Source organism: Nyctibius grandis, chromosome 5 (assembly GCF_013368605.1).
Source record: "Nyctibius grandis isolate bNycGra1 chromosome 5, bNycGra1.pri, whole genome shotgun sequence".
NCBI classification, from domain to species: domain Eukaryota; kingdom Metazoa; phylum Chordata; class Aves; order Nyctibiiformes; family Nyctibiidae; genus Nyctibius; species Nyctibius grandis.
Genome location: NC_090662.1, coordinates 58712495 through 58736235, shown reverse-complemented (window position 1 = coordinate 58736235; position 23741 = coordinate 58712495). Strand labels below are relative to the sequence as shown.

Below are 23741 nucleotides of genomic sequence, written 5' to 3'. Positions count from 1 at the left end.
CTCAGATCTTCCAATGGGGGCAGCTTTGGGAAAGAATAAGGAACAGAAAATAAATAAAGGATCACACGCAAAGACATGAGAGAAATTTAACCTGAAAAACTTCAGCTGCTGTAGTGACAAAGCAGAAACTTACCCAGAGGAAGGTGCACTTGCAAGGCACCCCTGTGCAAATACCAATGTCGGGATAAAATCCAAGAGTCCAGTGGTGTGCGACAGCATCACCAAATCACTCTGAGACAAGGGCTATGAACATACCAAGGCAATTTGAAATGACAGGGAGTGTTTTACAGAAGTAGTTAACCTAGCTGTTGAGGCATTTAAGCCTAATAATTTTCTTGCTAGAGAGTCTGAGCCAAGCAGCCTTCCTGCCCCTGCCTAGGGCACAGGCAGTAGAGAGGCTCAGTGAGGTGAGCAAGGGGAGGGGAAAGTCATTTCAGGTATCCCAGGGCTGCCCAGAGAGGGGACTAGAGACCTTGCAGAGGATTTGGGGAAGCTTCTAGGGAATCCTTCTAGCAGGGTCCAGAGGAAAACCCTCCCTTGCACCCACTCTTCCTGCTGGAAGGCCGTTTGTGTTATCGGTGATTGAAGTGAAGGGCTGATTGAGCTCCTTTGCTGTAGAGCTGTGAGCGTAGGTATAGATATAGCCCTCAGAAGTGTCGCTTTACACTGAAAGAGTAGAGGCTGCTTCTGGATGCTGTTTAAAACACCCAGTGATGGGTAGAAGGCGGTGGGGGTACAGCCCAGGTGGGAACATGCTGGGAGCAGCAATGTTTCTACTCCATGCTTGGTGCCAGGGTGGTCGCTTCTGTTAGAGCTGGAGAAGAGCAGGAGAGCCCCATCAGACCTTCAATTCACCTTCCTGGTTAAACAGAAGGTACCACAAAACTTGTAACAGCACAGTGCATGATGAGAAAGGATTGCTGCCTATGGAAGATCATACTGAGATATGACAAGTGAATTGTAATGTCCAAATCGGCACTAGGAGCCAGTGGTCCCTGGAAGGACAGAACAGCCACTGAATTCAAATGCCTGTCCATCAGGCGTGGTGCTCAGGCACCTCATAAAAGCACAGGTATGACTCATGCTGCAAACCAAACCAAACAAAAAAAGGCCCTGGACATATTCTAATCTTCTCAGTTTTCAACATTGCAAAATCTTTTTTTTTCCTCTTGTTACAACATCCTGCTTTAGGGAAAGGTGCTGTTAGAGAAGATGCCTTTTTTTCTTTACCTTTGCTAAAGCTAATACTGAGATAATGAATATTTGTAATTAAGAGTATCACTGAAGCTCAGTTAACCTTATATGCCGTACCAGAGCACTTTGGTCTTACGCAGTGGGGTGGGTTTGAGCCAGTTCATGGCACAGTTGTACTGGTCAGATTGGACGTTATTGGTATGAAACAAGCCCAAGACACACAGGAGTGATTTTTTTTCCTGGTGTGAGCCAGCAGCATCCCAGACTGAATCGTTTGCTTACGCAGTGGGCAGTAGAAATAGCAGCCCCATAGTACTGCAAGAATATTTTGTATGCTCACCTTGGGAGAGCCCAGGCTTCTGATGTCCCTGGAAGCACTCCCCCAGCAGGAAGCACTGCTGTGGTGTCTCCCTCGCAGGCAGCAACATGGTGCTTCACCTCCCTCCTGCACAACCACATGGGAGCAGCCGGATCAGGGACATGCTGCTGCTGATGGTGGTGCTGCTGATCTCCATCCAGCCTCTCCAGGCTGTCCACCAGGACACTCGGCAGCCACTAACCGCTGCCGTCAGGCAGAGCAGGCTGATCCCGACATCATGCTGCAACTTCCCATGAGCACAGGCCACCAGCAGAGTTTCACACAGGGTTCCAGAAGCAGAATTTTAGGACAAGGAAGACAATGGCTGTGAAACATTGGAGCTGACACCTGGATTACAGTCACAGCCTCCATTAAGGCAGCAGTTGCCCTCGCCTGGTGGAAATCAGCAGTTCTTTACTCCCATTGCTGTTGCAAATCAGTTTGAGCTTAGGGAGACGGCAGCATTTTAATAAGTTACAGCAGTTCGATGCAAAGTCCCCAACCCAGTTATCACCTTCTAATGATGGATACGCAGAGGCTCGAGCAGGCCTTTGATGCTGGTGGTGCCTGACAGCTGGTGCTGTGAAAGTCTGCAGCCCCTCTGAGCCAGCACCAGGAACAATTTCTAACCTTTGTGTTCCTAAAAGAGCATCACCATCAGTACTTTTACTACAGTCAGCATTCACCAGATCATTTCAGCCTGGGAAAGGGCTGTACAGCCACAGCAGTTCCTGCTATCCGTCAGGCCCTTTTCGACCTTGCCCGTGTTCAGCCCTGCTTTGTTGCTGGCTAATTCTGACTCCCCGCTGGTGTGTTCCCTAAGACGCTGCTTGCCTGTGGTGCTTTGCGCAGCGCTACCAAGAGCCTGGGGAAGGCTTTGGGTCTACAGTTACCCCAGCAACAGGAGGTGAAAAGCCAGAGCCAGGAGAGACAAGTCATGAGAGAATTTTCTAATTGCCTGCTGACTGTCCATTATGTGCCTACAGAGGGGAAAGCAGGGACAAAGAGGAAAGCCTGGGGTAGAAACACACATTTATTCATCTCTTCCCCTGTATTTCCAGCTGCTGGAAACCCCTGACCAGCAGTCCACTGCTTCCCAGTTTCACAGGCTGCAGTGAAAGCCAGATCTCCAGCTCTTACTGAAAAGAAAAATTAAAGAATTGCATCAGCAATAACGGTACAAGAATTTATTAAGAAGCAAGTAGAAAAAAAAAATGATCAAAGCAAAAAACAAAGAGCAAGAACCATACAGGACTGAATGAAGATCGCATTAACACTTTTCATAAGCCACTGCATCAGGAGAAACTAACCTCTACTGTTTGCTGAACAAAGGACAACTATGCTGAGCAAGGTGGGATATAAAACGTGGGATGGAGAATAGGAAACCAGGGAGGGTTATCAGGTGCTGCAGATCCTTACACAACACACTGCCATCACCTCTGGCGTGTAGCTCATTCTGCATTTATACTTTGTTTAATGCTGACTGCAACTGCGATCTGCTTGGATCCCTAACAGTCATGGAGGAGACAACACACGTCTCCCTGGGTCATCTTCAGTATTTTAACAAGAAGCTTCTGTGGTGCTGAAGTTGCCACAGCTAAAACCCATTTGTTTGGAGGTACCCACCCATGCCCTTAGCCGTCTTGCATTGGCCCCAGGTGTCTTAAGACAAGTTGCTATCATTCTCCCTTCGGCTGAATATATAAACCTTGCTCCAAGGCTGTTTAAGGCTACCACAGGCATCCCTTTGCATTGGCTTAGGAAGTTGGCTCATATATTTTCTCTCGCTGCCCCTGGAGCAGGATGGAAGGTGCCTCAAAGGCACGAAGTGGTGCAAGATAGATTGGACAGACAGAAGGGCTCCAGGGCTGGAGTTTGCACTGTAGCAAGAGGAGGATAAATCCCAGATTTGCTACCTGACGGAAGGCAAGAGAACAGATAGTAACAGCCTCCTCTGCCAGCTTCACTGGCAAGCCTGATGCTGGGCAATGCCATAGGACTGCACTAGGCCAAGCACCTCTTTGCTTGGAAATGCCATTCTTTCACTGTACAGCTCCTCCTGCTCCAGTGGGAAAAGCAACTCACGTATGTTGAGGAGGGGACCTCATTTCTGGTAATGTGCCATCTGCTAGCTGCTTACCATCTTAAGGTTCTTCTGTTTTATGCTCCCCTGACAAATCCAGAGTGAGAGCTTTCCAACATACAGGAATAATGCTTGCAGGCTCACTGCATTTCAAACAGTTTAAACAAATGAAATAATCTACTCTGTTTGCTCCGTTTGTATACCTGCAGTCTGATAAAAATTGCTATGGAGCTACAACTGCGTCAGTAAAATTTCAAAGAGATGCTCAGCTGCAGTGTCCTTGGGTTCACTCAGGCACTCCATTCCCTTCCCAGGCTGCAGTAAGCCTCCTTGCAGGAGAGGGAAGATATTTCCTCAAATAGGAATGGCCTCGAGCACTCTCAGCACTCAGGGCCTCTCAAGGACCTGCACACCTGCGAGATCTCTTAGCAAAGTAGTAGCAGTACAGATCACTACACAGATTACTGCACAGCAGCGTCCCCCACAGATTTCCCGTGGGTTTTGCACCCTGCCTCCACCTCTCTCAATCTCATAAGAATCAATGGCTGAACAAGCAACTGAAAGGAGAAAAGCTGGCTCACTGTGGGAAGTTGTAACTACAGTGTGGACAGATGATTGTCGGTGTGATGTGAAGCTACTACATCCATGTCTGTAGGATTTACTTGACCTGGGTTAGTGGGTTCATCTCACCATTGTAGTGATGACTGGTTCTAGACCAGAAGTCAGATTTAGCAATTGCTGAACTGTTTACTGAAGACTGGGAAATTAAAGACTATAAATAACAAAGCCCAAATGATTTGATTCATGTCAAAGCTCTTTCCCTTATATGATGCAGCAGAAGTGGACAGAGATTTGTTTCCCCCAGATCCCTTTCATAATTGTTTTGACCATGCAAACTGATGTCAGTCAATAGCACTCTTCAGCTGTCCTGCAGGAAATACACAGGTGACAGAATCATAGAATCATTTTGGTTGGAAAGGACCTTTAAGATCATCAAGTCCAACCATTAACCTAACACTGCCAAGTCCACCACTAAACAATATCCCTAAGCACCACATCTACTCCTCTTAAATACCTCCAGGGATGATGAATACCTCCATTTCACCCTCCTGGAAATTCAGGTAGCTTGGTTCTGATGGAAGGGTGGAAGATCCTTACTGACTCAGGCACAACTAATAAGGCAGACTCCCTTTCTGATAGATGTTCCTGTTCTCTTGCATCAGAAGTGTTTCATCAATCGTCTTAATTCAATTTTCTTCCTAACTGCACTCCAGTCCTCATTTCAGACATGAGGCATGTATTTCCACATGTAATTCAGATTATTTTATCAGGACACCAGAGGTAAGACTTACCTTCTCTCTGTTTAACATTGGTGTGGTACTTGGATACTATGACGCTCACCACCCCATGAAAACCTATAAACAAGGAAAGGCCCAAATCCAATCACTCTTTCATAATTAAATTTAAAAGCCATTTGTAAAATCAATGGCAAATTATTCAGAATTTGCTAGTAAGGAGTCTAAGCAGTGTTTTGTCACAGTATGCAAATCCCACCCCCCCCCTTTTACAATACAAAATTTCTAGTTGCTGGCTGCAAGGGGAGACAGGTCCTTGGTATTTCTGGAACATTTTTATTCCAGAAAGGAATTCCAAAAGAGTTAGCAATCCCCTCATTGGCAATTCTGCTATGCAACATGCATCTAGAAATAACTGTTCACCTTTTGTCACACTAGCAACTAGAATTCCATTAACAAAGGTGTGACAATGCATGTTAGCAAGCACTCACACAGCGTGCTCATCCCAGAGACAAACACTGGTAACTTACATTCATCACACAGCTGGGCCGTGCAGGAATTCATAAAACATTCCCAGGAAGAAAACTCATGTTCAGCCAAAATACTGCTGGATTATCTACTGTGTTAGAATTATCACCCATGTGTTCTGGCCGTACTGATGAGGCTACTGAAAAGACACTGAGGAAAAATGCACACAGTGAATTTACAGTGATATTATATACCCATGATCAGCTGGCCTACAGAGGCACTTGGACTAGGGAGATACAGAAGAGTGTCTGCAGAACCTGCTGAAAACGCCAATAAATCATTACAAACACTGCTCTTAAGCACCACTGTTAAGTAATTCAGTGGTGCTATCTCAAGGAGGAGAATATACCAATCTCTAAATTCTTCTGTGTGAGGGTAGGGTATATATCTTAGTAATTTATACGCCCCAAAACACTTCCAATCCAACAGAATCGACAGCAACCCCTTTATGTTAAGGCAGTTTGCACCTAAATGAAATCCTGCTTTTTGAAATTGAAGTCATTAAGGAGTTAGTGGTTGTGCCATTATCATTATGATTCCACCTGGTTTTCCCTTTGAGGATCTTAGGACAGTAAGGATTGTAAATCAGAAAGACTGCTTCTCCTAGAGCACGTGTGCATGTTAAAAACTCTTAATAACCAAATGTTAGTTTTTAAATGACTGAACTGCTAAGTAACCACCTTAAGAGACCAGTATAACCTTGTTAAGTTATTGGACAATGTGGTTTCCTTTTTTATTTTTTTTTTATTTTTTGTTCTTAATTTTTGTTTGTTGTTGCTGGTTTTTTGTTTGTTTTTAATACAATTAAGGATGTGCCATTTACACCCCACAAGAAAAAGCAGAAAGAGTCCTTATGGAAAAAAACAAATATATTGAACACATACCAATCAAATGGTACAGATATGGGACTGGCTTTGATTTCAAAATTTAAGTAGAAATAAAAAAGATGTAATGCAACAGCTGTTCAATTTCCAAGTCTAAATAGGCACTGTAAAAAGACATTTCCGCTTTCTCCAGCACACATTCCTGTCTAAATGCTCCCACTGTAATCAACTCATAGGTTCCCAAACAAAAAAATCACTGGGAACACAACCTTAGAGTAAAAGTTAATATCCATCCACCCACCCTCTTACAAAAAAAGCAAACAAAAAAAAAAACCCCAAAATACAACCTTTCAATGCTGCTGTTTTGACTGGAGCAGAATTGGAGAATTTATAAAGGTTCAAAAGCACCCAAGGCAAGTAGTACAATATAATTTGTTCACTAACTTGTATTGGAAAGGAGATTAAAACATTGAGATCTGCCTCTTGTACATAAACTGTTGTCCTGAATATTAAGAGAAATCTTTCAGAAAAGTTTTACAACTTGGTGGAAGTCCAGGACCCAGCTTTAGGCATCATTAATTGATGGGGTTTAATTCTGACTTGGTTATAACCACTTTTATATACTGTACATCTACCCTAGTTGGATCAGTGTCTGGAACTGCTCACTGGTGTCCCTTTGAACACCTGTAAACTAAACCATAGTATGCAACTCCATAGGAAGCTAGAGATCAGGTGAATATACAGCCAGTTATATCTCCCCTGCTTCACGCTCTTCTGAGCTCCTTGGGTCTTCCGATCGGCCATTAGCACTTTCATAAGAGCGTTTCCTGTCTTTGAAATCTCGCGGTGACCTCTCCCTTGGGCTTCTATCTTTATCACGTGATGTTCTATCACGATCTCTTGAACGTTCTTTGTCTCTGGAAGATCTTTCTTTTGAGGATCTGAAAAGTGCAGTAAATTTGAGAATTCAAGTTAGTCATGAATCTGTAGCTATTAAACAGCATTTTGATTTCATATTTTTCTTCTTTTCCAATCAACTTTAGATTTATGTAAATAGAAGTGTATGAGAAGATATCAGAAATCATTCTATTTTTCTCCCTTTCCTACTTTCAATTTCAAAAGACAAGTATCGATAGAGGCAGAATTTGATATATGTTTATTACAGAGCCTAGATTAAGGTCGACATACTTCACTCTTATTTTCAACCTCTGCCCTCAAGCTTGCATTAACAGAAGTTTAATTGAAATTTCTCATCTGCAGTCAGTCTCTAGCTTAAGAAGAATGTCTAGCCTATTGCAAATGTATAAATTAGAAACTTTTTAAAAAATGTGATTAAAAGTGGGACTTTGATTAAAAGCAGAGGGAAATTAACTTGCATAATTCTGGAATGATGCTATTACGTGAAAAAGAAAAAAACAAATCTGGAATCTGTGCTACAATTAGGTTTTGTTAACAGAATTATCCCTTGTGTGATCTTAAAGTGTTGGGGTGGTGTTATTTTAGGATATTTTACTCTGATAACAGGCATCTCCAAAACCTTTAGAATGGAGCCAGACAGAGCTGTTCTGTTAAACAATCCACCTCGTTTTAAATTGTGTGGGCAAAAAGGCAGAATAGACATCCTCCTCCGTATTCCCTCACAGAGTACACCTAAGCCTGTTGTTGAAAAACATTACACTCATTTTAAGATGTACTGCAATCATAAAAGAATCTAATACATACTTTCACAGAAAAATCTTAACAGCATGCTATAAAGCTAGCCACTAATTTCTTAGTCAAAAAATTTGGTGTATTGGACAGCAAGACTGTACTCTATCCACTTACAGAAAGTTACTGTCATCACCTCGAAGCTTCAAAACTAAAATTAGTGCAGGAGCATTTTGCAGACTTCCTTTTATAAGCTTACATAGTAGCCTTTCATTTTAGTTCCTCAGATGGAAATACTACTTTCCCTACAATGTAGTTTTGCAAGACGTAGTATTTGCAAACACTGAGATCCACAGGCATTACCCCTATTCCACAAACTACACATCAAATAAGAAAAGGAGCTACATGCCAAATAAGAAGTTAATAATGGAGTTAGCACAGCTGTTTCCCAAGTATTTTGTGCTGCAAGTCCCCTGCAGAAGAAACAATGCTTCCAAACTGGTTGACTCAGGCCAACTCTTGTAATTAATCCTAGAACAGGCAGATAGATAGGATGTGATGCTATCAACAGCTTTGGGTTTTAATTCAATGCATTTCTGGGGGAATGCAAGATGCATTCGTCCAGCTGTCCCATCTCTCTACAGGAGAGTCTCTAATCAGCTGACAAGAAGGAAGACTGGCTTTAATGATGCGCACATCACTGGCACAGTGATGTGAAAGTTTAGACAATTGCTTTAGCAAGCAGTATTATTACCAAAAGACTTCGAAGTAAAATATCATTCCTGCCTTTCTCAAGGGCAAGGTATAGCCTTTAGAATCAGAACTTCTACTAGACTTACATTATCTAGAATGCTCGGAAAACATTATTTCCTAACTGATCAAGTGGATTTTTCAGCAGAAATTGCCCCCTTCACCAGATATGCGGCCAGCGTCCACACTGTCATGTTCACCAACTATGAATCATGCTATAATATGCAATACTGGTTCCAAGACATTATCTGTGAATGCCTGTGTTGGGTCTGAGAACAAAAAACCGTAAGTAGCCTTGGACAAAACTCCTAGGGCAGCCTTGGCAGTCTGGAAAAATCCTAGAGCAGCCAGTCAGATCTAGCAAAGCAGGGAAAAATGTAGCTACATTTTCAAACCTTCCAAGGGGTAACATGTTTGACTAAATGGGTCTCTGCTCTCCCACCCTTGGCTTTCCCCTCAAAATAAAAAAAAAAAAAGGAAAATAAAAAAAAGAAAATGAAGTGTACTTCTCTATCACGGCAGAGAATTAGCATTGGGGCAGAATATTCTGTTGTCAACCAGGATCTGAAGGATATCTAAAAAAAAAAATTGTCTAAATGCTAAGTATGGGATCTCACCCAGCTTTAAATGTCTGCAGTGTAGACATGTAAGCTAATCGGCCAGATTTCCTTCCCAGTCAGCAGAAGAAATAGACACTTCAAGGCATCTTAAAATAGACACAGAATTATGTCAGTTGAGTCTGTAATGAGACTCACGAGATTTACATCTGACCTAGTAATCAAAAGCCAGGTGAAATGAAGCCCCATCCTATGACTTCATGTACTCTATTTGTCCATACAATGTCTGTATGGGAGTACATTAGCCCTTGTCACATGAATTCTTGCAAGTGGGCTCAAGCATACTGACACAACCATCTCTTAATTTACCCACATTTAGGTCTGCTGTCATGATTGATCTTATCATTGAGTATGCATCTCAACATCTAATTGCAAATATTCACTTTCTCGTTGCAAATCAAGAAGCACAAATTACATATTTTCTTTCTAATGAGATGAAAGAGGATTCATTTTAGTTATTTGGAACTTATAGCTAACAGTGAGGAAAAGCAGGACCTTATTTAGACCTGCTCTTGATAAGCCAGTAATCCAAGCCTAAGTAGACCTAGGGTTCCTATTACCTTAGGCACGTTCCTGTTATTACCAGATTGGTTCCCATTATCTTAGACACATTGCTACTATTGCCAGATACTTTGTATACATTCTGTTGTGCCCACAGAGTGTAGAGGTCCGCTCCTTATACTGGTAAATTTGAGATGAGACCCCAGCCATTAAGAGATTTAGATCTATCCACCTGTTCATAGTGTGAATGAGGATACAGATTAAAGAAAACGCATTTGTCAGACAAACTTATGTATTTGTAGAATTTTCTCAGATATAGCACACAATAAACATCCCTTTACTTTCAGAATGAAGAAGTATCTGAGAAGTGGGAGCCTTTCATTTTACGCGAAAGGCTCTTCAGAAAATACTTCCTGAAGGGTGGCCAGGAAAACCAGAAGGAACTGCATGGTTTGCCACAAACAATAATACCCAGCACATGTCTGCCTGTGATAATGTTGTTATACAGAAAAAAATAGGAAAATGACTTCCAGGAGAAGCACATCATGAGCTTCTCCAGTAAGGAGTCTAACTGTCTAGTATGCTTAGATGTTGAAGCCATAATGGATGCGATCAAAACTGAAAAAAAAACCCAGACAGATAAATAGCTTTTACAGCAGAATTCAGCAGCCTACAATAACTGTATTTTATAGTACTTCAACCAAGCCCAAAAATCACACTGAAGGCTTTAGGCTAACAGAAAATGATGCAACTCTTCTCATATAGCAACAACAACTCCTTACTTCTCTTAAGGCCCTAGAATTAGTGGCACCACGGGCTGCCACTGCTGCAGCTTTCAGCCGCCTTTCTGTTGCTTCTGGTGTCACATGCTGCTCTTCTGCAAGAGTTTGGCAAAAGCACCGTGTTCCCCAGATCTGAATCTATTCGGTTATTCAAAACCAAAAGGCTATGACTCCTGAAGAAGCTAACTTGCTGGAGTGTGTCTTTTATTTTCCAGAGTATTCTTGGCCAGAATTCCTTGGACAATTGAATGTTTTGAGCTTAAGGAAGACAGGCTTGAATAAAAGTATTCCATATCAGGATTTTAAGAAATTCCTCAAAATAAAATTTGAAAAACCAGGATTTTGCAACTACTTCCCTGGACTAGAAAAAGAGTTCTTAGGAGATATGGAAGTATAATACATTTGAGCCTGCAAGTTCAAGTTTATTTTCGATTCTGGCATCAACAGTGGTATGGTATTCAACAGAAAGACTTCTCCCACATTCATGTGAAAAGCAGCTCTAATGGCTATAAGGGCATCTCTAAAAAGGAGGTATCCTGCCCGGCTCCAAGTTCAGTAACTATCCTGGTGCCAGTGCAGCAAGATCACAGCTCTAAGGGTTCTTTAGCCTCTGAAAACACAGTATACACACTTTAAGAGCAAAAATTTTGCTTGACCTCAAAGAAATAAGAGGTATGAGCTGCTAATGATGGCACAGCAGTTTTTTCCCTCAAGTTAACAGTAATGCAAAACTCTTACTTGTACCAAGGACTCTTCCAACACAGGTGTGTCTCATTCCTTCAGGGCAGGAACTGACATCAGGAGAAATATTTCCAGTACTGAATATTGTAAGGGTGAAATCTTGTGCTCTGAAGTACATTATATTTTTTAACTCATTCACACAAAACAAAGCTTGAAGGGCTTATCCTTTGATAGCATTTTCAAAAGGACACCGAATTCATCTTCAAATCACCTTGTGCTTTTTCATTTAATCTCTGGCAGCTGAGACTGACAGGTTAACTGTTATATGGATAGCACCAATGGTCCACACCAGTTCCTTGTTCTTACATATTTCTCTGCCTACAGTGAAGATAATGCATCATTTGCATTGTGCGTATCATATTGGAGAATCTGAACAACTATGATGAGAATCTCAAAACAATCAATCAGTACAGTTTTCTCTGAAGGACTGAAATTTAGTCTTGCAAGGCTGGACTTCAAAGTTGAAGAATTAAAGGCAATTTGAGCATATGCTCTATACACTGGTTCATCCAAGTTAACAAATGTGTTGATTCAAAGGAAAATGTCTATTTTAAGACTGAAAAACTACAGGTTTGAAGATTTGCTAATGTGCCATTATGAATACCTTGAAGAGGCAGGCTCTTTAGGATAACTGTGATGACAGGCTACAATCAAGACGTAAATTGCCAAGTCTGAAATGTTGACTTTAGCACGCTAAAGAACACCCTGAAGAATTTTAAATACCATTTAAGTTTTATCCATCTGCAACAAAGAGAAGGTAACAAAAGACTTGAACCAACCCTGCCTTCTATGCTCTCTTACAGAGCACAATGGGACTACAGTCACCTACTTAGTCCAGGAGGAAAAAAAGCTCATTTTTAGGGCAAAGAACCCACAAGATACTTGAATACATTCAACATATTTTTCCATCCTTGGTGATTTAAATCCTAAAATCATTTGAATTATAAACCCTGCATGTGCGTCCACTTCAAAACCAGATCTCTTCTCTTCTTGCACATCGACGTCTGTCAGGGTTTTAAGACCGGGCACCCCATCCACTGTACTGCACTCAAATCTACGCCACAGTGGCTGACCTATACAAGAAATGAATGCTGCTTGTGAGCAGGCCTCCCTACCAGATGCCTTATTGTGCAATTCCAATACTCCTCTGAATTATGCTTACCTCACTCATCTAAAATAAGCCAGCAAATCCTCAGGAGCAGACAGCAATTGAGTCATTCAAAAGCAACAACCCCAGACTGCTCTCTGCAGTAATCCTTCAATGAGGGGTTGAGCCACTTTCCTTGCAAAGCAACATCTTCAGATGCAATGCAACAAGTTTATTTTCAGGCACATCTAAACTTCTTTTTATCTGGCATGGTACACAACAGATGGACTCCAGTGCTGGGAACAAGAGCCCAAGGGAAAAACCAAATGGATGACAGTAAGACAACTGCTGATATCCCTGGCTTCAAATGGAGATCAACCGTTTCACTTTCTATACTGCAGGAAGCTGGTAGTATTAGCAACTTGACACCAATACCTTATATCACTCCTCTAAAACAGAAATAATACATAACCCTATTATTTTTATTAAAAAAAAAAAGTCACTATTGTATGTCAAATAATAAATATGCTAAACGTGTAACTGGAATCTGAGTCAGTCCGCAAATGTGTTGAAATTACCAAGTGCTAAATATAAACTGTAATTTAGTGCAAAAATTCTCATCAGGCATCTAGGAAAAGCCATTTATTTCTAGGCCAACATTCACCTCTTTTTGGAGGCTGCGCTCTCGGCTTCTCTCCCTGGAACTATGCCTGCTTCTATGATGGCTGCGACTCCGGCTGCGGCTGTTAGAGCGAGACCTGTGACGATGGCGCTTCTCCCGGGATTTGGAGCGAGTTCTTCTCTTTCGTTCCCGGGAGGCTGAGCGAGACCGATGTCTGCGGCGATCTCGGGACCTAGATCTAGGAACAGAAAGGACTTAACCAGACACTGCATTCACCCAGCTACTCTGTCAGTGTACTTTGAATATTATGCACTCTATGCATAAGCAAACTCTGTATAGAAAAATGGTCTGCAGCACTCAGAGCTATTGCATTGTCCTATCACAGACAGAGAAGGGAAAGCACCATTAGAAATCCTACAAACTCCTTTGTGACGGATGCAGACAATTTTACAGTTAATTCATGACCGTAAGTACAGCTACAGCATAGCCAATTCAGGCTTCTGAAAGGAATTAAAAATATGAAAAAAAATCTACTTTTTAAATTTTAAAATCTTGTCTTTATCAGGCAAAGTTGTAGAACTTCGTGATGTATTGACAGGGATCATCTGTCAGAACTTATGTATTATGATGTTCTGAGAAAACAGGACTATATCCTTCCCCATAGCTACTACAATAAAACTAGTCGGAAGGTTCTAAACACCATACCTTTTTTTTTTTTTTCCCCCCCTTTTTTTTTTTTTTTTTAAAAAAAATCACTTTGCAATACTACCTCACTGGTGACCTTCAGTAGGTTAGGAAGAAAACTCATACTATTGATGGGTCATCTGTTGAGAGTTAACCTGGTGCTTAGGATTTTAAAAACTGGGTTTTCACCAAAAGGTATTAATCACAAGCTTCTGTTTGAAGAAAGAGCAATTCTGTGTTCTAAGCGTTATTTGGGACAAAAAATTGCATTGTAGTAGCCACAAATAGACATACAAATATAAACTCAGTAGCATGGTAATAAATACTGTATAAACACAGAGATGACTACACACAGAATGGTTTTGTCTGTAAAGATGGACATCTTAAGTAATAATGCTAGACAAACTTATAATGTTCCAGCGTGTGAAAGGCTGGCCTCACTGATGCAGATTTATATTCCTTGTCTGCAGATTTATATACCTTTTGGCATGCTTGCTGTGGGATCTGGACCTGAAACAAATGGAAAATAGTAAATAATTTTTTTCTTACAGAACCTTATTATCAAATAAAGTACAATTTAGTAACAGTAAACCAAACTAGTTGACCTGTTATTGTATTTCTTATTTTGCTAGCAATTGTTTAAAGGCCTTTCATTTGATGTTAATGTCTTTGTAACATATTTACCAGGAAACACAGCCCTCTGACAACTGTTTCGTGTTTGCTGGTTTTGTATTGATTTTTGAGCCCACCAGCACCACAAACCCAAGAGTATCTAATCTGCTTTTTTATTCCCACCCTTACTCACAGAAAAAGCTTATAGTGTAAGTCAGTACATCCCGTATTTCTTGTCACATATTATCACTGCAAACAAATTTCGAAGTTTACATTATTAACATCTGAAAGCTGACAGGTCAAGAGAACTGCAGTTCAGATTCCATTCCACTCTAACCCCACAAGGCCTGGACAGCAACTATTTCAATAGAAAAACAGGGAATTACTTTCCTCAGTCATACATTCAACCTACTCCCAATAAGGAAAATTTCTAACACCTATAAAAAAATACCTAACATCTAACAGCTGTTAGAAACTCACGATGCGTGTATGCTCAAAACAAGGCGTGCACCCTGAAAATTATCTCATTAAAAAGGCCACTTGTTCAAATATGTCGAGACACTTCTATCTGTAGTTTTTTAAAAAGGCTTTCTATGAAAACAATTCAGGTTTTTAAGAGTTAAGACATGAAAATCCACACTCTCAATCCTATGTAAGTTTCTAAGGATAGCAAACTATTGTGATTCTGAAGATTTAAAAAAAAGCTATAAAGCTATAAAAAAGCTATGAGCTATATCACAGTTTTCCCATTAAACTTAAATAGCTTCATTATTTATATGGCAATTAAAATATAGACTCCTACGCTCATTAGTTCTCCCTTTCTTCTCTTATCCCTCTCTGCTCTGCTGTTTCCAGACCGTTCCTGATTCGTTTCATCCTGTATTATCAGTCCAAATCCTCTAAAAGCAAAGGAATATATTCAGTAAGTTACATTTCAAAATTTCTCAGATGAAGGTGCTATAAAAATAATACTATACAGTTAATATTCAGATTCTTATCCTCAGTCTATATTCCCTTTCCCTTGTGTACATTATTCCTCTCGTCTGTACCTCAGTGTGTGTTAATATATTTAATATAGGTTGGTTTGTATTTTTTATTTTTTTCTCGCACAATGAAAACAGAAGTTATTGGGACAGCAGAATAGCAGCTGCAGCAAAATAGACAGGTGTTACACTGATAAGGACATGAAATATGCAGAGGTTATATTAAGTTTTTCCAATGAAGGGGAATTCAGAGCAGTAAGTCATGCCTTTAATGTGAGAGTTTCCATGCCAATCCTATCATATTTTGGCCACTGGGGAAAGGTAGAAAGGAATCAGAACTGGGAGAGTTAATTGTTTTATTAACCTCCTTCAGCTACCGCTGTGACATAAAGAAATCCTTAGTCTTAAAGGACTGGGCTGGGCTATGATACCTAGTTTTGAGGCTACTTGTCTCTGTGCCGTGAACATGAGACATATAATTAGAGACGATGCTTCAGCTGATAGCCCCCAGGTTGAACTCACTACTACTGGGGACAAGGCACGCTCAGTAGAGGGCCCTCAGATGTGGAACTCACAACTGGAGATCTGGCCAAACCCAAGTCTCGCCCACCTTCTGGACATGATGCAAGAAATTCAACTCTTTGTAAAGACCTTCTTCTGAGATGTGGAATTGGCCCCAGCAGCATCTTGATTAGATCTCTGAGGAGAGCTCTGAGGAGGAGGGGATAGTTATTGTTTTCTTTTTTTGTTAGTGAAGTACTTCAAAAGACTATTTTATTGATGCTTTGGGAATGTGAAATTAATTATCCATGCATTTTTTTCGAATGGTGTAAATTATGTTATTTCAACCCTTTATGTCAAATTACATCTATAGTTCCTTGTTACAATATCAGTAATTTAACTACAAGCAAGGTTTCTGTTCAAGTGACTCTTTGCATAATTTCACTGGAGGGATGAGAGGAAAGCACACATGATCTATTCTAGGCATGTAAGGTTTAAGTTACAGCAGTTATATTTAGGAGACTAAATGCCAATATAGTCAACGGAAAGAGTTGGGCTTTCCGAAGGGTAAGTCACAGTATCCATGCAAGACAGCTGGAATATTATGAAATATAAACCAAGCCAATTTACTCAAAACTCAGTAGCAGCATTTTCTGCTTTTAGGGCTTCAACTCATTTAGCTATTGTCTTAGTGATTTCTACAGTTAAATGCTCAATTGAGCCTTCAATTCGATAATTTGCATATTAAGATCATAAACGACACCAGTGTCCAAATCCATCCTCTTGAATACCAAAAGTCTAGAATAGTTCCAGTAAGTATTTCTTCCAGCACACGATTTCTGGTCAAGATAGTGTTGTTTAGGATAATATTCACAACTGGATTTCAAATCTTCAAGCTACAGAGAACATGCAACCTCCCTGTAACAATTACTTTAATAGACAGACTGGCTTCAAGATATACATCTTTTTGTATTCTGACTTTGTTATAGCTACTGCGTTGAGCTGTTGGAACTTACTGATTGCATCTATTGTCAGTTAAGCTTAAAAGCCTTCAAAAATTAGTTAAAAAAAGAAATTTTCTTTAGTTGTTGGTACCTATAGAATGGAAGTCCACCTCCTAATCTTTGTCTGGATTAAAATAAACAAATTGAATTTTAGTCTTTCACCATACAGCAGGCTGTTTTTGCTCCAAGCATTTCTGCAGATCTTTTCTGAAAACTTTGCCACGTGTTTATCATCCTCCTTATGTACTGGTACCAAAAATGAGGATTTCAACACCAGCCCTATTAACATTTTATCCTAATTAAATAAATAAAATATCACTCACTTAGGCCCACTACACGTTCGTGTATTTTCAACAGTCTCATTATTAGCTTTTAGCCAATCAACTGGCTGAAAGTAAAGTTCATTTGGCTGTCTCCTATGCCTGCTAAACATATTTCAACATCACTGTCGTTCAAAATACAGTTCTTCATTTTACAAGTGGATATTGGACTCTTTGTTCCCCAGATGCATTTACTTTGAACATGTGTTTAAATATAACTCAGTGCAAAAAGAGGTCATCTTATCAAATTATCCAGATAATTGATACTAAATTAGAATGTTATAATGTTTTGTAGACTAATAAAACCCCCAATTTTAAAGTAATATGAAAAAAATTCACCCACCCAGAAAGAAATATTCCATTAAGGTTGCCTGGCAAAAATTAAGTAGGAGCACACACATATACACACACAAAAATGTAAGAATGATTTACCCTGAGCTCCTCAAGCTTCTCTCTTATTTCAATAAATCTAAATGTAGTTTTTCCTCCAAAGTGGTCAGCAAGTCGTCGGTCATTGTCATGAAGACCAAGATAAGCCGAGCACACTTCACAAACCCGTAGCTTCTGCTGCTGAAAGCTGGAGGCAGGCATAGAATTCCTGTATACTTCCTAGAAAAAACAATTTGCTAACTGTTACTTCTCAATGCACAGAAATATGAAGGTAACACTTTACCAAAGATTCTACTACTACAAACTGATAACCAAATTCAGTGTACATCAAGCACACCCTTTAGTTAATTCACACTATTCATAAATCAAATGTCTCATTAAGACAGGAGTCAGAATAAGGTTTCCTTATGTCTGAACGTTGGATATATTTAAAAGCAGGACATGAGCAACTGGTTTTGCAAAATTAAACGAAGTGTGGAGAGTATTACCTTTATTTAAGATTATACTACTTAGAAAGATCAACAACTTTTTCATATGCAACAAGGAATACATGTTAACACTAAAATTACCTATGTAAACTATTATGAAAATATTGCACCAGTTTTAATTCTGAACCCATTTTAAAATAGTAGTAATTTCTTAAGAAATCTACCTGCATTTACATACTAAGTAAACAAGCTATCTGAGCAAAATTTATCTACACTCAGATGACAGACAAGCAAGACTGCCAGCAACCCCTCTGGTACCATTGAAACAGCTGCAGGTGTTTGTTTCTACAAATTTAAGTATCTTGGTGAAATATGATATGCAAAAAGCTCTTGGCGAGTTCTGCTACCTGAAACATTACAACAAGGTCCGTTTTGACTTGCCTGATACACAAGCCGTTAATTACCTTTCAATGAAGGACAATGGTTCACTTCACTGAAGCTTTCTAATACAAGCCACACCACGACACCATGAGGCACAACAGGGTTGCCACAGCAAAGGCTGTGAGACCCGACAAGATAATCAGTCCAAACAGACACAACTGTAGTGTCCAGAGATACAACTTGGCCAATACAGCTAAACTAAGATAAATGCATCATCTGTGGAAGTGAGTATAACTTTAACAGTACAGTAATGTACTTAAAGGTAGAAACTTTAACTGTTACAGGATGCCACAAAGCAAATTCTTCAGTTTTATATGAAGCAATTAGTTAAGGAAGTGATAGCAGGTAAGACATCTTTGCATTACACAGATGCCAACCAATTTAATATTGGGACCCTGCCCTCTCCATCCCCCAAGCCTTAAACAATCAACTTACTTTCTGCTTCTCTCTTCTTCACCCGAGCCTTCTCCACTTCATCCATTACTTTTTGAGATTCTTCCACATTCCCATCAGCTCTCCAAGCTGTTTCTACTTTGGCCAGCAGTTTTCCCAATTTCTTCATTCAATTCATGAACTCTTTCAGCCTTCAAAGACAAGGAAAGGCTTAACACAGAAATTGCTTTCAATTATGGAAAACAATCTGCACTGAGTTATTATATGCAAAATCAGTAGGATAGAAAAGAAACATGCAGAGATAATTTCTGCAGGTAAAACTGAAACAGAAATTGCCTCATGTAAAAAACACACAGAGAAAGGCTTGAGTTATTAAGTCTGTGTACCAACTCCAGAGCTGTTGTCTATAAAAGTCTTATAAAATTAATATTTGTACAACCATTCCTCCTAGCATGTGCAGATATGTGCAGAAAATGATAAAAGTTTTTTTTCAGTTAGAAGATCTAGAGAAAAGCACATCACATTTTGTTTACTTTATGGATGAAGTTTTGATCAAAAAGCATTAAGAATTACTAACATTTGTATGGCATGGTATCACAGAGAGTCAAGTTTCCTGAGCTCAAAAATATCAGAGAGGTCTCTTCCCTGTGTTCTCCCTCTCCATGCTTTAAAGGCAGTTTTAGGAGGATAGAGAAAATGTCTTTATTTTTTTTCCCCTCCTCACTATGAATTCTCAGATTGGATAGCTTGCCAAAGCCTTAAGTTGGCTCCTAGAAAAACAGACCTTCAAAGAGGCTTCAATAACTAGTTTTACATGCTTACTTTAGCTGCAACTTCAGCACTGATCTCTTCTTGGGTTTCTGCTAGTCTTTTCCTTAGCCACTTCTGTTCTCCTGTCACAGTCTGCAATAAATGACTGCAAGTGGTCCATTGCCTAAAACACCAATAAGAACACTGATCAATGCTGTCAAGAACATGAATATTTCATTAGCCTTAACACTTTCCAGGTTCATTAAGACTTAACTTTTTAAAAGTTTTTATTAGTGAAACCTTTGTAAAACAACAATCTAGCAGTTTATGGGGGACTAATCACATACATTAATACACAACATTTAAAAGAATCATAGTCTACACATTGTCATAGTTATAAGTATTTGCAGAAGTTTGGAAGTGAATCTGTCTTAAGTCTTCCCTAAGAAGAAGTGAGCATTTCTAACATGCATTAAAATTCTTCAAAGGGTATTCAGGTTCACCTCACCTAGCCAATACACAAAATACTGTAACTTTTTTCACTAGGGTATTAACATCATCCCTCCAAATAACAACAAAAACCCACCACCAAACCTTTTTGTTCCTAGGGAAGACTAACTTCCTAGTTGGGAGTTCAAAACTGTATTAACTCAAACTACAGTGTACTGAGACACAGCATATGATTTGTTAACCCAATACAAAAATTACTTCCTCAATAAGCATAGAATTTAAGACTCTCTTCAAAGCATACACAACCTTAACATTTGCTTGTTATTTGATAACATTATGACAGCATCCAGGTTTATGATAATTTGTTCTGTGGAAGACTGTTAGTTCTACCTAGAGATGACCACCAAAACAATTAAATACTTGCATATAATCATGAAGAGGCACGTATCTTCTATGTAACTTTGCAAGGGTTTCTCTGCCTCTTTCTGTAAATTACTTGCCAAAAGCTTTCCTTCTGTGTGTACCAAACTTAACTTTGTTGCTCAGTTTATCCAACTTAAGTATATAAATTATGCTTTCTCTCCACTCTTAAGAAAAAATACATACATCAAGCTCAAAGAAGAAATCTTGATCTTTGGATGCTATTTCATAGTCTGCCCTTAATGCCAGGTCATGCACCTTCAGACATTCCCCAAGTCCATTCTCTGAAGAGAGACAGAGGGAAAGTGGTGTAACTTTTTAAAGTGTTACAAGGAATGAAGTTAGCATGATTTTCTGTAACAGTCAAAATATTCTGAAGCACAATCATCTCCCCTGTGGGAATAAAGAGCAGTTTAATAAAGCTGTAAGACAATACCAGATCCTTTAATAAACATGCACAAATCAGGAAATAAGAAAAGCAGGACAGAACAAACAGCCTGTTTTATCATGATGGCTGTTTGCATTACAGAGTGTTATTTATGTCCTGCAAAATAAGTTCCCTGCAAATAACTGTCAATTAAATGGTCAAAGGCTTGATCTGAACTGTTTGCACACTCTGGTATGTGTTCCAGTTATATTCATCACCTGAAACAGGTACAACCACAGTGCCACTGCAAGTGCTGCCTCAAAAACCATTCTTGAAGCATTTCAAGTAAGATAGCCACAAAATCAAATCCAGCAAAACATTTTGCACATGAGTGAAGATAAGCTGAGTGTTGGGCTTATGTTCAAGAATCAGGGGAAAAAAAAGTATAGATATTTTACTTGTAATCTAAAACAACAACAACAAAAAAACCAAAACAAAAATCAGAACAAAACAAACCAACACCCTAAACCCAATTTGTAATGGAAACAAGCCTGAACAAAACCAAGGCACCTTCTCTGCAAAAGCACAGGCTGATGTATAATCATTGGAAGTGATTATTATTTGCATCACTTAAAAAGAGCATCGTTTCAGTTGTCTGCTCTTGGCACTGCTCACTTAATATTAAGAAAAATTAATTCTTTCTTAACATTGAAAGCACATAACAAAAGTTGAACTCTGATGGAAAAGCTGATACTGTTGTAGTTTAATAACAGTTTTTAGAGCCAGAACTAAAATACTTAATAACTTGTGTTGTGAGTTTTGTAAATAAAAGATGAGTGTTAACTCAGAAACCTGCTGCAAGTCACTTGGTATCTGAGCCAAATGAGTGCTTTTTTTTTTTTTTTTTAAATAAACGAAATACTTGCATTTAAGTAGCAATTCAGGCCTCGCAAGTATAGTAAAAAAACCAAACATCAATTGCTTTCAAGTTCTCAAATCATCAGTTAGATGTTCTAACAAATCCGTTAAAGTAATTTTTACAGAAGTTCTTGGCTTATTTCAAATGTTAAAGACAGAAAAAACATTGTTAAAATTCTGAATTTTGAACTTGAAAGTTTTGATACACGGTATTTAAATACCCTTCAGCCACCATAAATCTGTTTTCCGGAAAATATTTGATTGCAATAGAGAACATCTGATTGCAGTGCCTACAGAAAAAGATTGGCTTTTCCTTTTACAACTACACAGGACCTCAGCAATTTTGTTAACTGATGCAAATCCACAAAGACCTTGAAGCTGAGCGATGTATTACACATGTCTATTTCCAAGTCATTAGATGCTGACATTATTTAAACTGCAGCATTCTTTCAGGAAAGTACTTCAGTACTGGGAAAGCAATATGAAAGAACTTTTAAAAATTATTTTTAAAATTAAACACTTAAAAATCCTCCTAAAATTGTGAAAAGCCTGTCTTTATGCTGATTCATCACTTGTACTGATACAGTATTTAAGGTTAAACTGTAAAACTCAAGGCCAATCCTGTTTTAAGCGAAGCACTGCAGTTCTGAACACACAGATAAAGCTAGTGACACACTTTAACAGATCTGAATAAAATGACAAGAAGCCTGAAACACATCCACCATACCATGAGAAAAATGCTATTTTAATATGCAATCAACATAGACTTTGAATAAATGCATGGAATAAACTTCCACCACACTCTACTACCATGTGAGTTCTGTTCACTTTACATGTGTTTTACGCTTTTCCCTCTATTCACAATGGATTTGCCCTCAAGACAGTACATTTTTCTGATTTCTTCTTACTGGAAATTGTAAATCCATAGCCTGAAAGGATGGTAATTACTCCTGAACCAGCATTACTACTGAAAAATTTTCTGGTCCTCCCTTTATCACTGTGCTGTGCCACCCCATGCTGGCACATCTGCCAGTGCAGCTGAACACAATCTGGTACTGACTGGCAAACATATGTTAGCAAACGCAAAACAGAGGCAATTTTTCAGCTGTGTACCTTTAACCAACTTGTCAGGGAGCCACACCAAACAGATGTGCTGACAGTATGTAGGGGCCAATGTTATAGTGGACTTGAGCAGCCAGGATCTCTTACAGTATCAAGATGCCACTTCAGAAACTCTTGAATAACTTCAGTAATATTAGTGGCAATTTTGAGGGATGAGGGGGGTGTTAGGGAGGATCTTTTTGTCAGATGTCTTAATCAGAAGACAGGAAATTTTGGCTCCCCTTCCCCTCTTTGATTCAACAGAGTACAGCCTTATAAATATGTGGGTTAACAGACAGGCAACAAGAACAAGCAGGTAAAAGAGAAAAGGATTCATTAGCTTTGCTGCTACAGAAATTCTATCATTGTTGCAACTGCTCCTTAACAGAGTATGTCTTGGCTAATCCTTTGAAAGCACCTTAGCAGAAACATTACTACTAAACATCTGTCTTAAAAGTTCTATTAGCAAACCCCAATGTAGAGAGATATACCAAAAAAAACCCCATTTAAAACTCTTAAACCAGTTTGCATATTATATGCAAAATCAGGCTAAAAAGCACTTCTGCTGGTATAAGTTATGCAACATTAGGCAAAGACAATTCATCGTGGGGGTGACTCATTACTGTCAAAAGACTATGCTGGATCAGGATTGCCAAGGACCTTAATAAGCACAAAGCAGCTTGCATTACAATTTGTCTCACACAGGTAGCTCCAAAATAGATGGACAGCAGATGGAAATGGACAGAAGATACATTATTTTCATTTCCCACATGTCCACCTTGCAATCTGGTGCCAAGACATGCCCTCCCCCAGAGGCAAAGAACAAGCATTGGTAGTCAGCCATTTAAAGATCAATGACATTTGAAACAGAAGATGGCTATGAGGGAGACTAATGTTCAGACACTGAGCTACTAATGAAGACTTAAAAAGAATACACAAACTGTTTTTCA

At 39.3% G+C, this 23741-nt stretch overlaps 1 protein-coding gene and 1 long non-coding RNA gene across 2 annotated transcripts in view; both read right to left on the bottom strand.

Annotated features, from left to right (window-relative positions):
* Positions 1–1606: 1606 nt before the first annotated feature.
* Positions 1607–6762, bottom strand: LOC137663417 (uncharacterized). The gene is made up of 3 exons (XR_011048182.1): positions 5461–6762; positions 4988–5050; positions 1607–2691 (listed from the first exon to the last, which is right to left on the bottom strand). It is a non-coding gene; the product is annotated as an uncharacterized lncRNA (long non-coding RNA).
* Positions 6763–6779: 17 nt separating this feature from the next.
* Positions 6780–23741, bottom strand: part of LUC7L2 (LUC7 like 2, pre-mRNA splicing factor) — a 36431-nt gene continuing 19469 nt past the window's right edge. Inside the window, 10 exon segments of the mRNA XM_068401743.1 lie at positions 6780–7225; positions 13075–13267; positions 14194–14223; positions 16981–17108; positions 17566–17742; positions 18829–18942; positions 18944–18976; positions 19608–19658; positions 19660–19719; positions 20592–20687. Coding sequence (XP_068257844.1) covers positions 7031–7225; positions 13075–13267; positions 14194–14223; positions 16981–17108; positions 17566–17742; positions 18829–18942; positions 18944–18976; positions 19608–19658; positions 19660–19719; positions 20592–20687 — 1077 coding nt within the window. The 3' untranslated portion in view covers positions 6780–7030.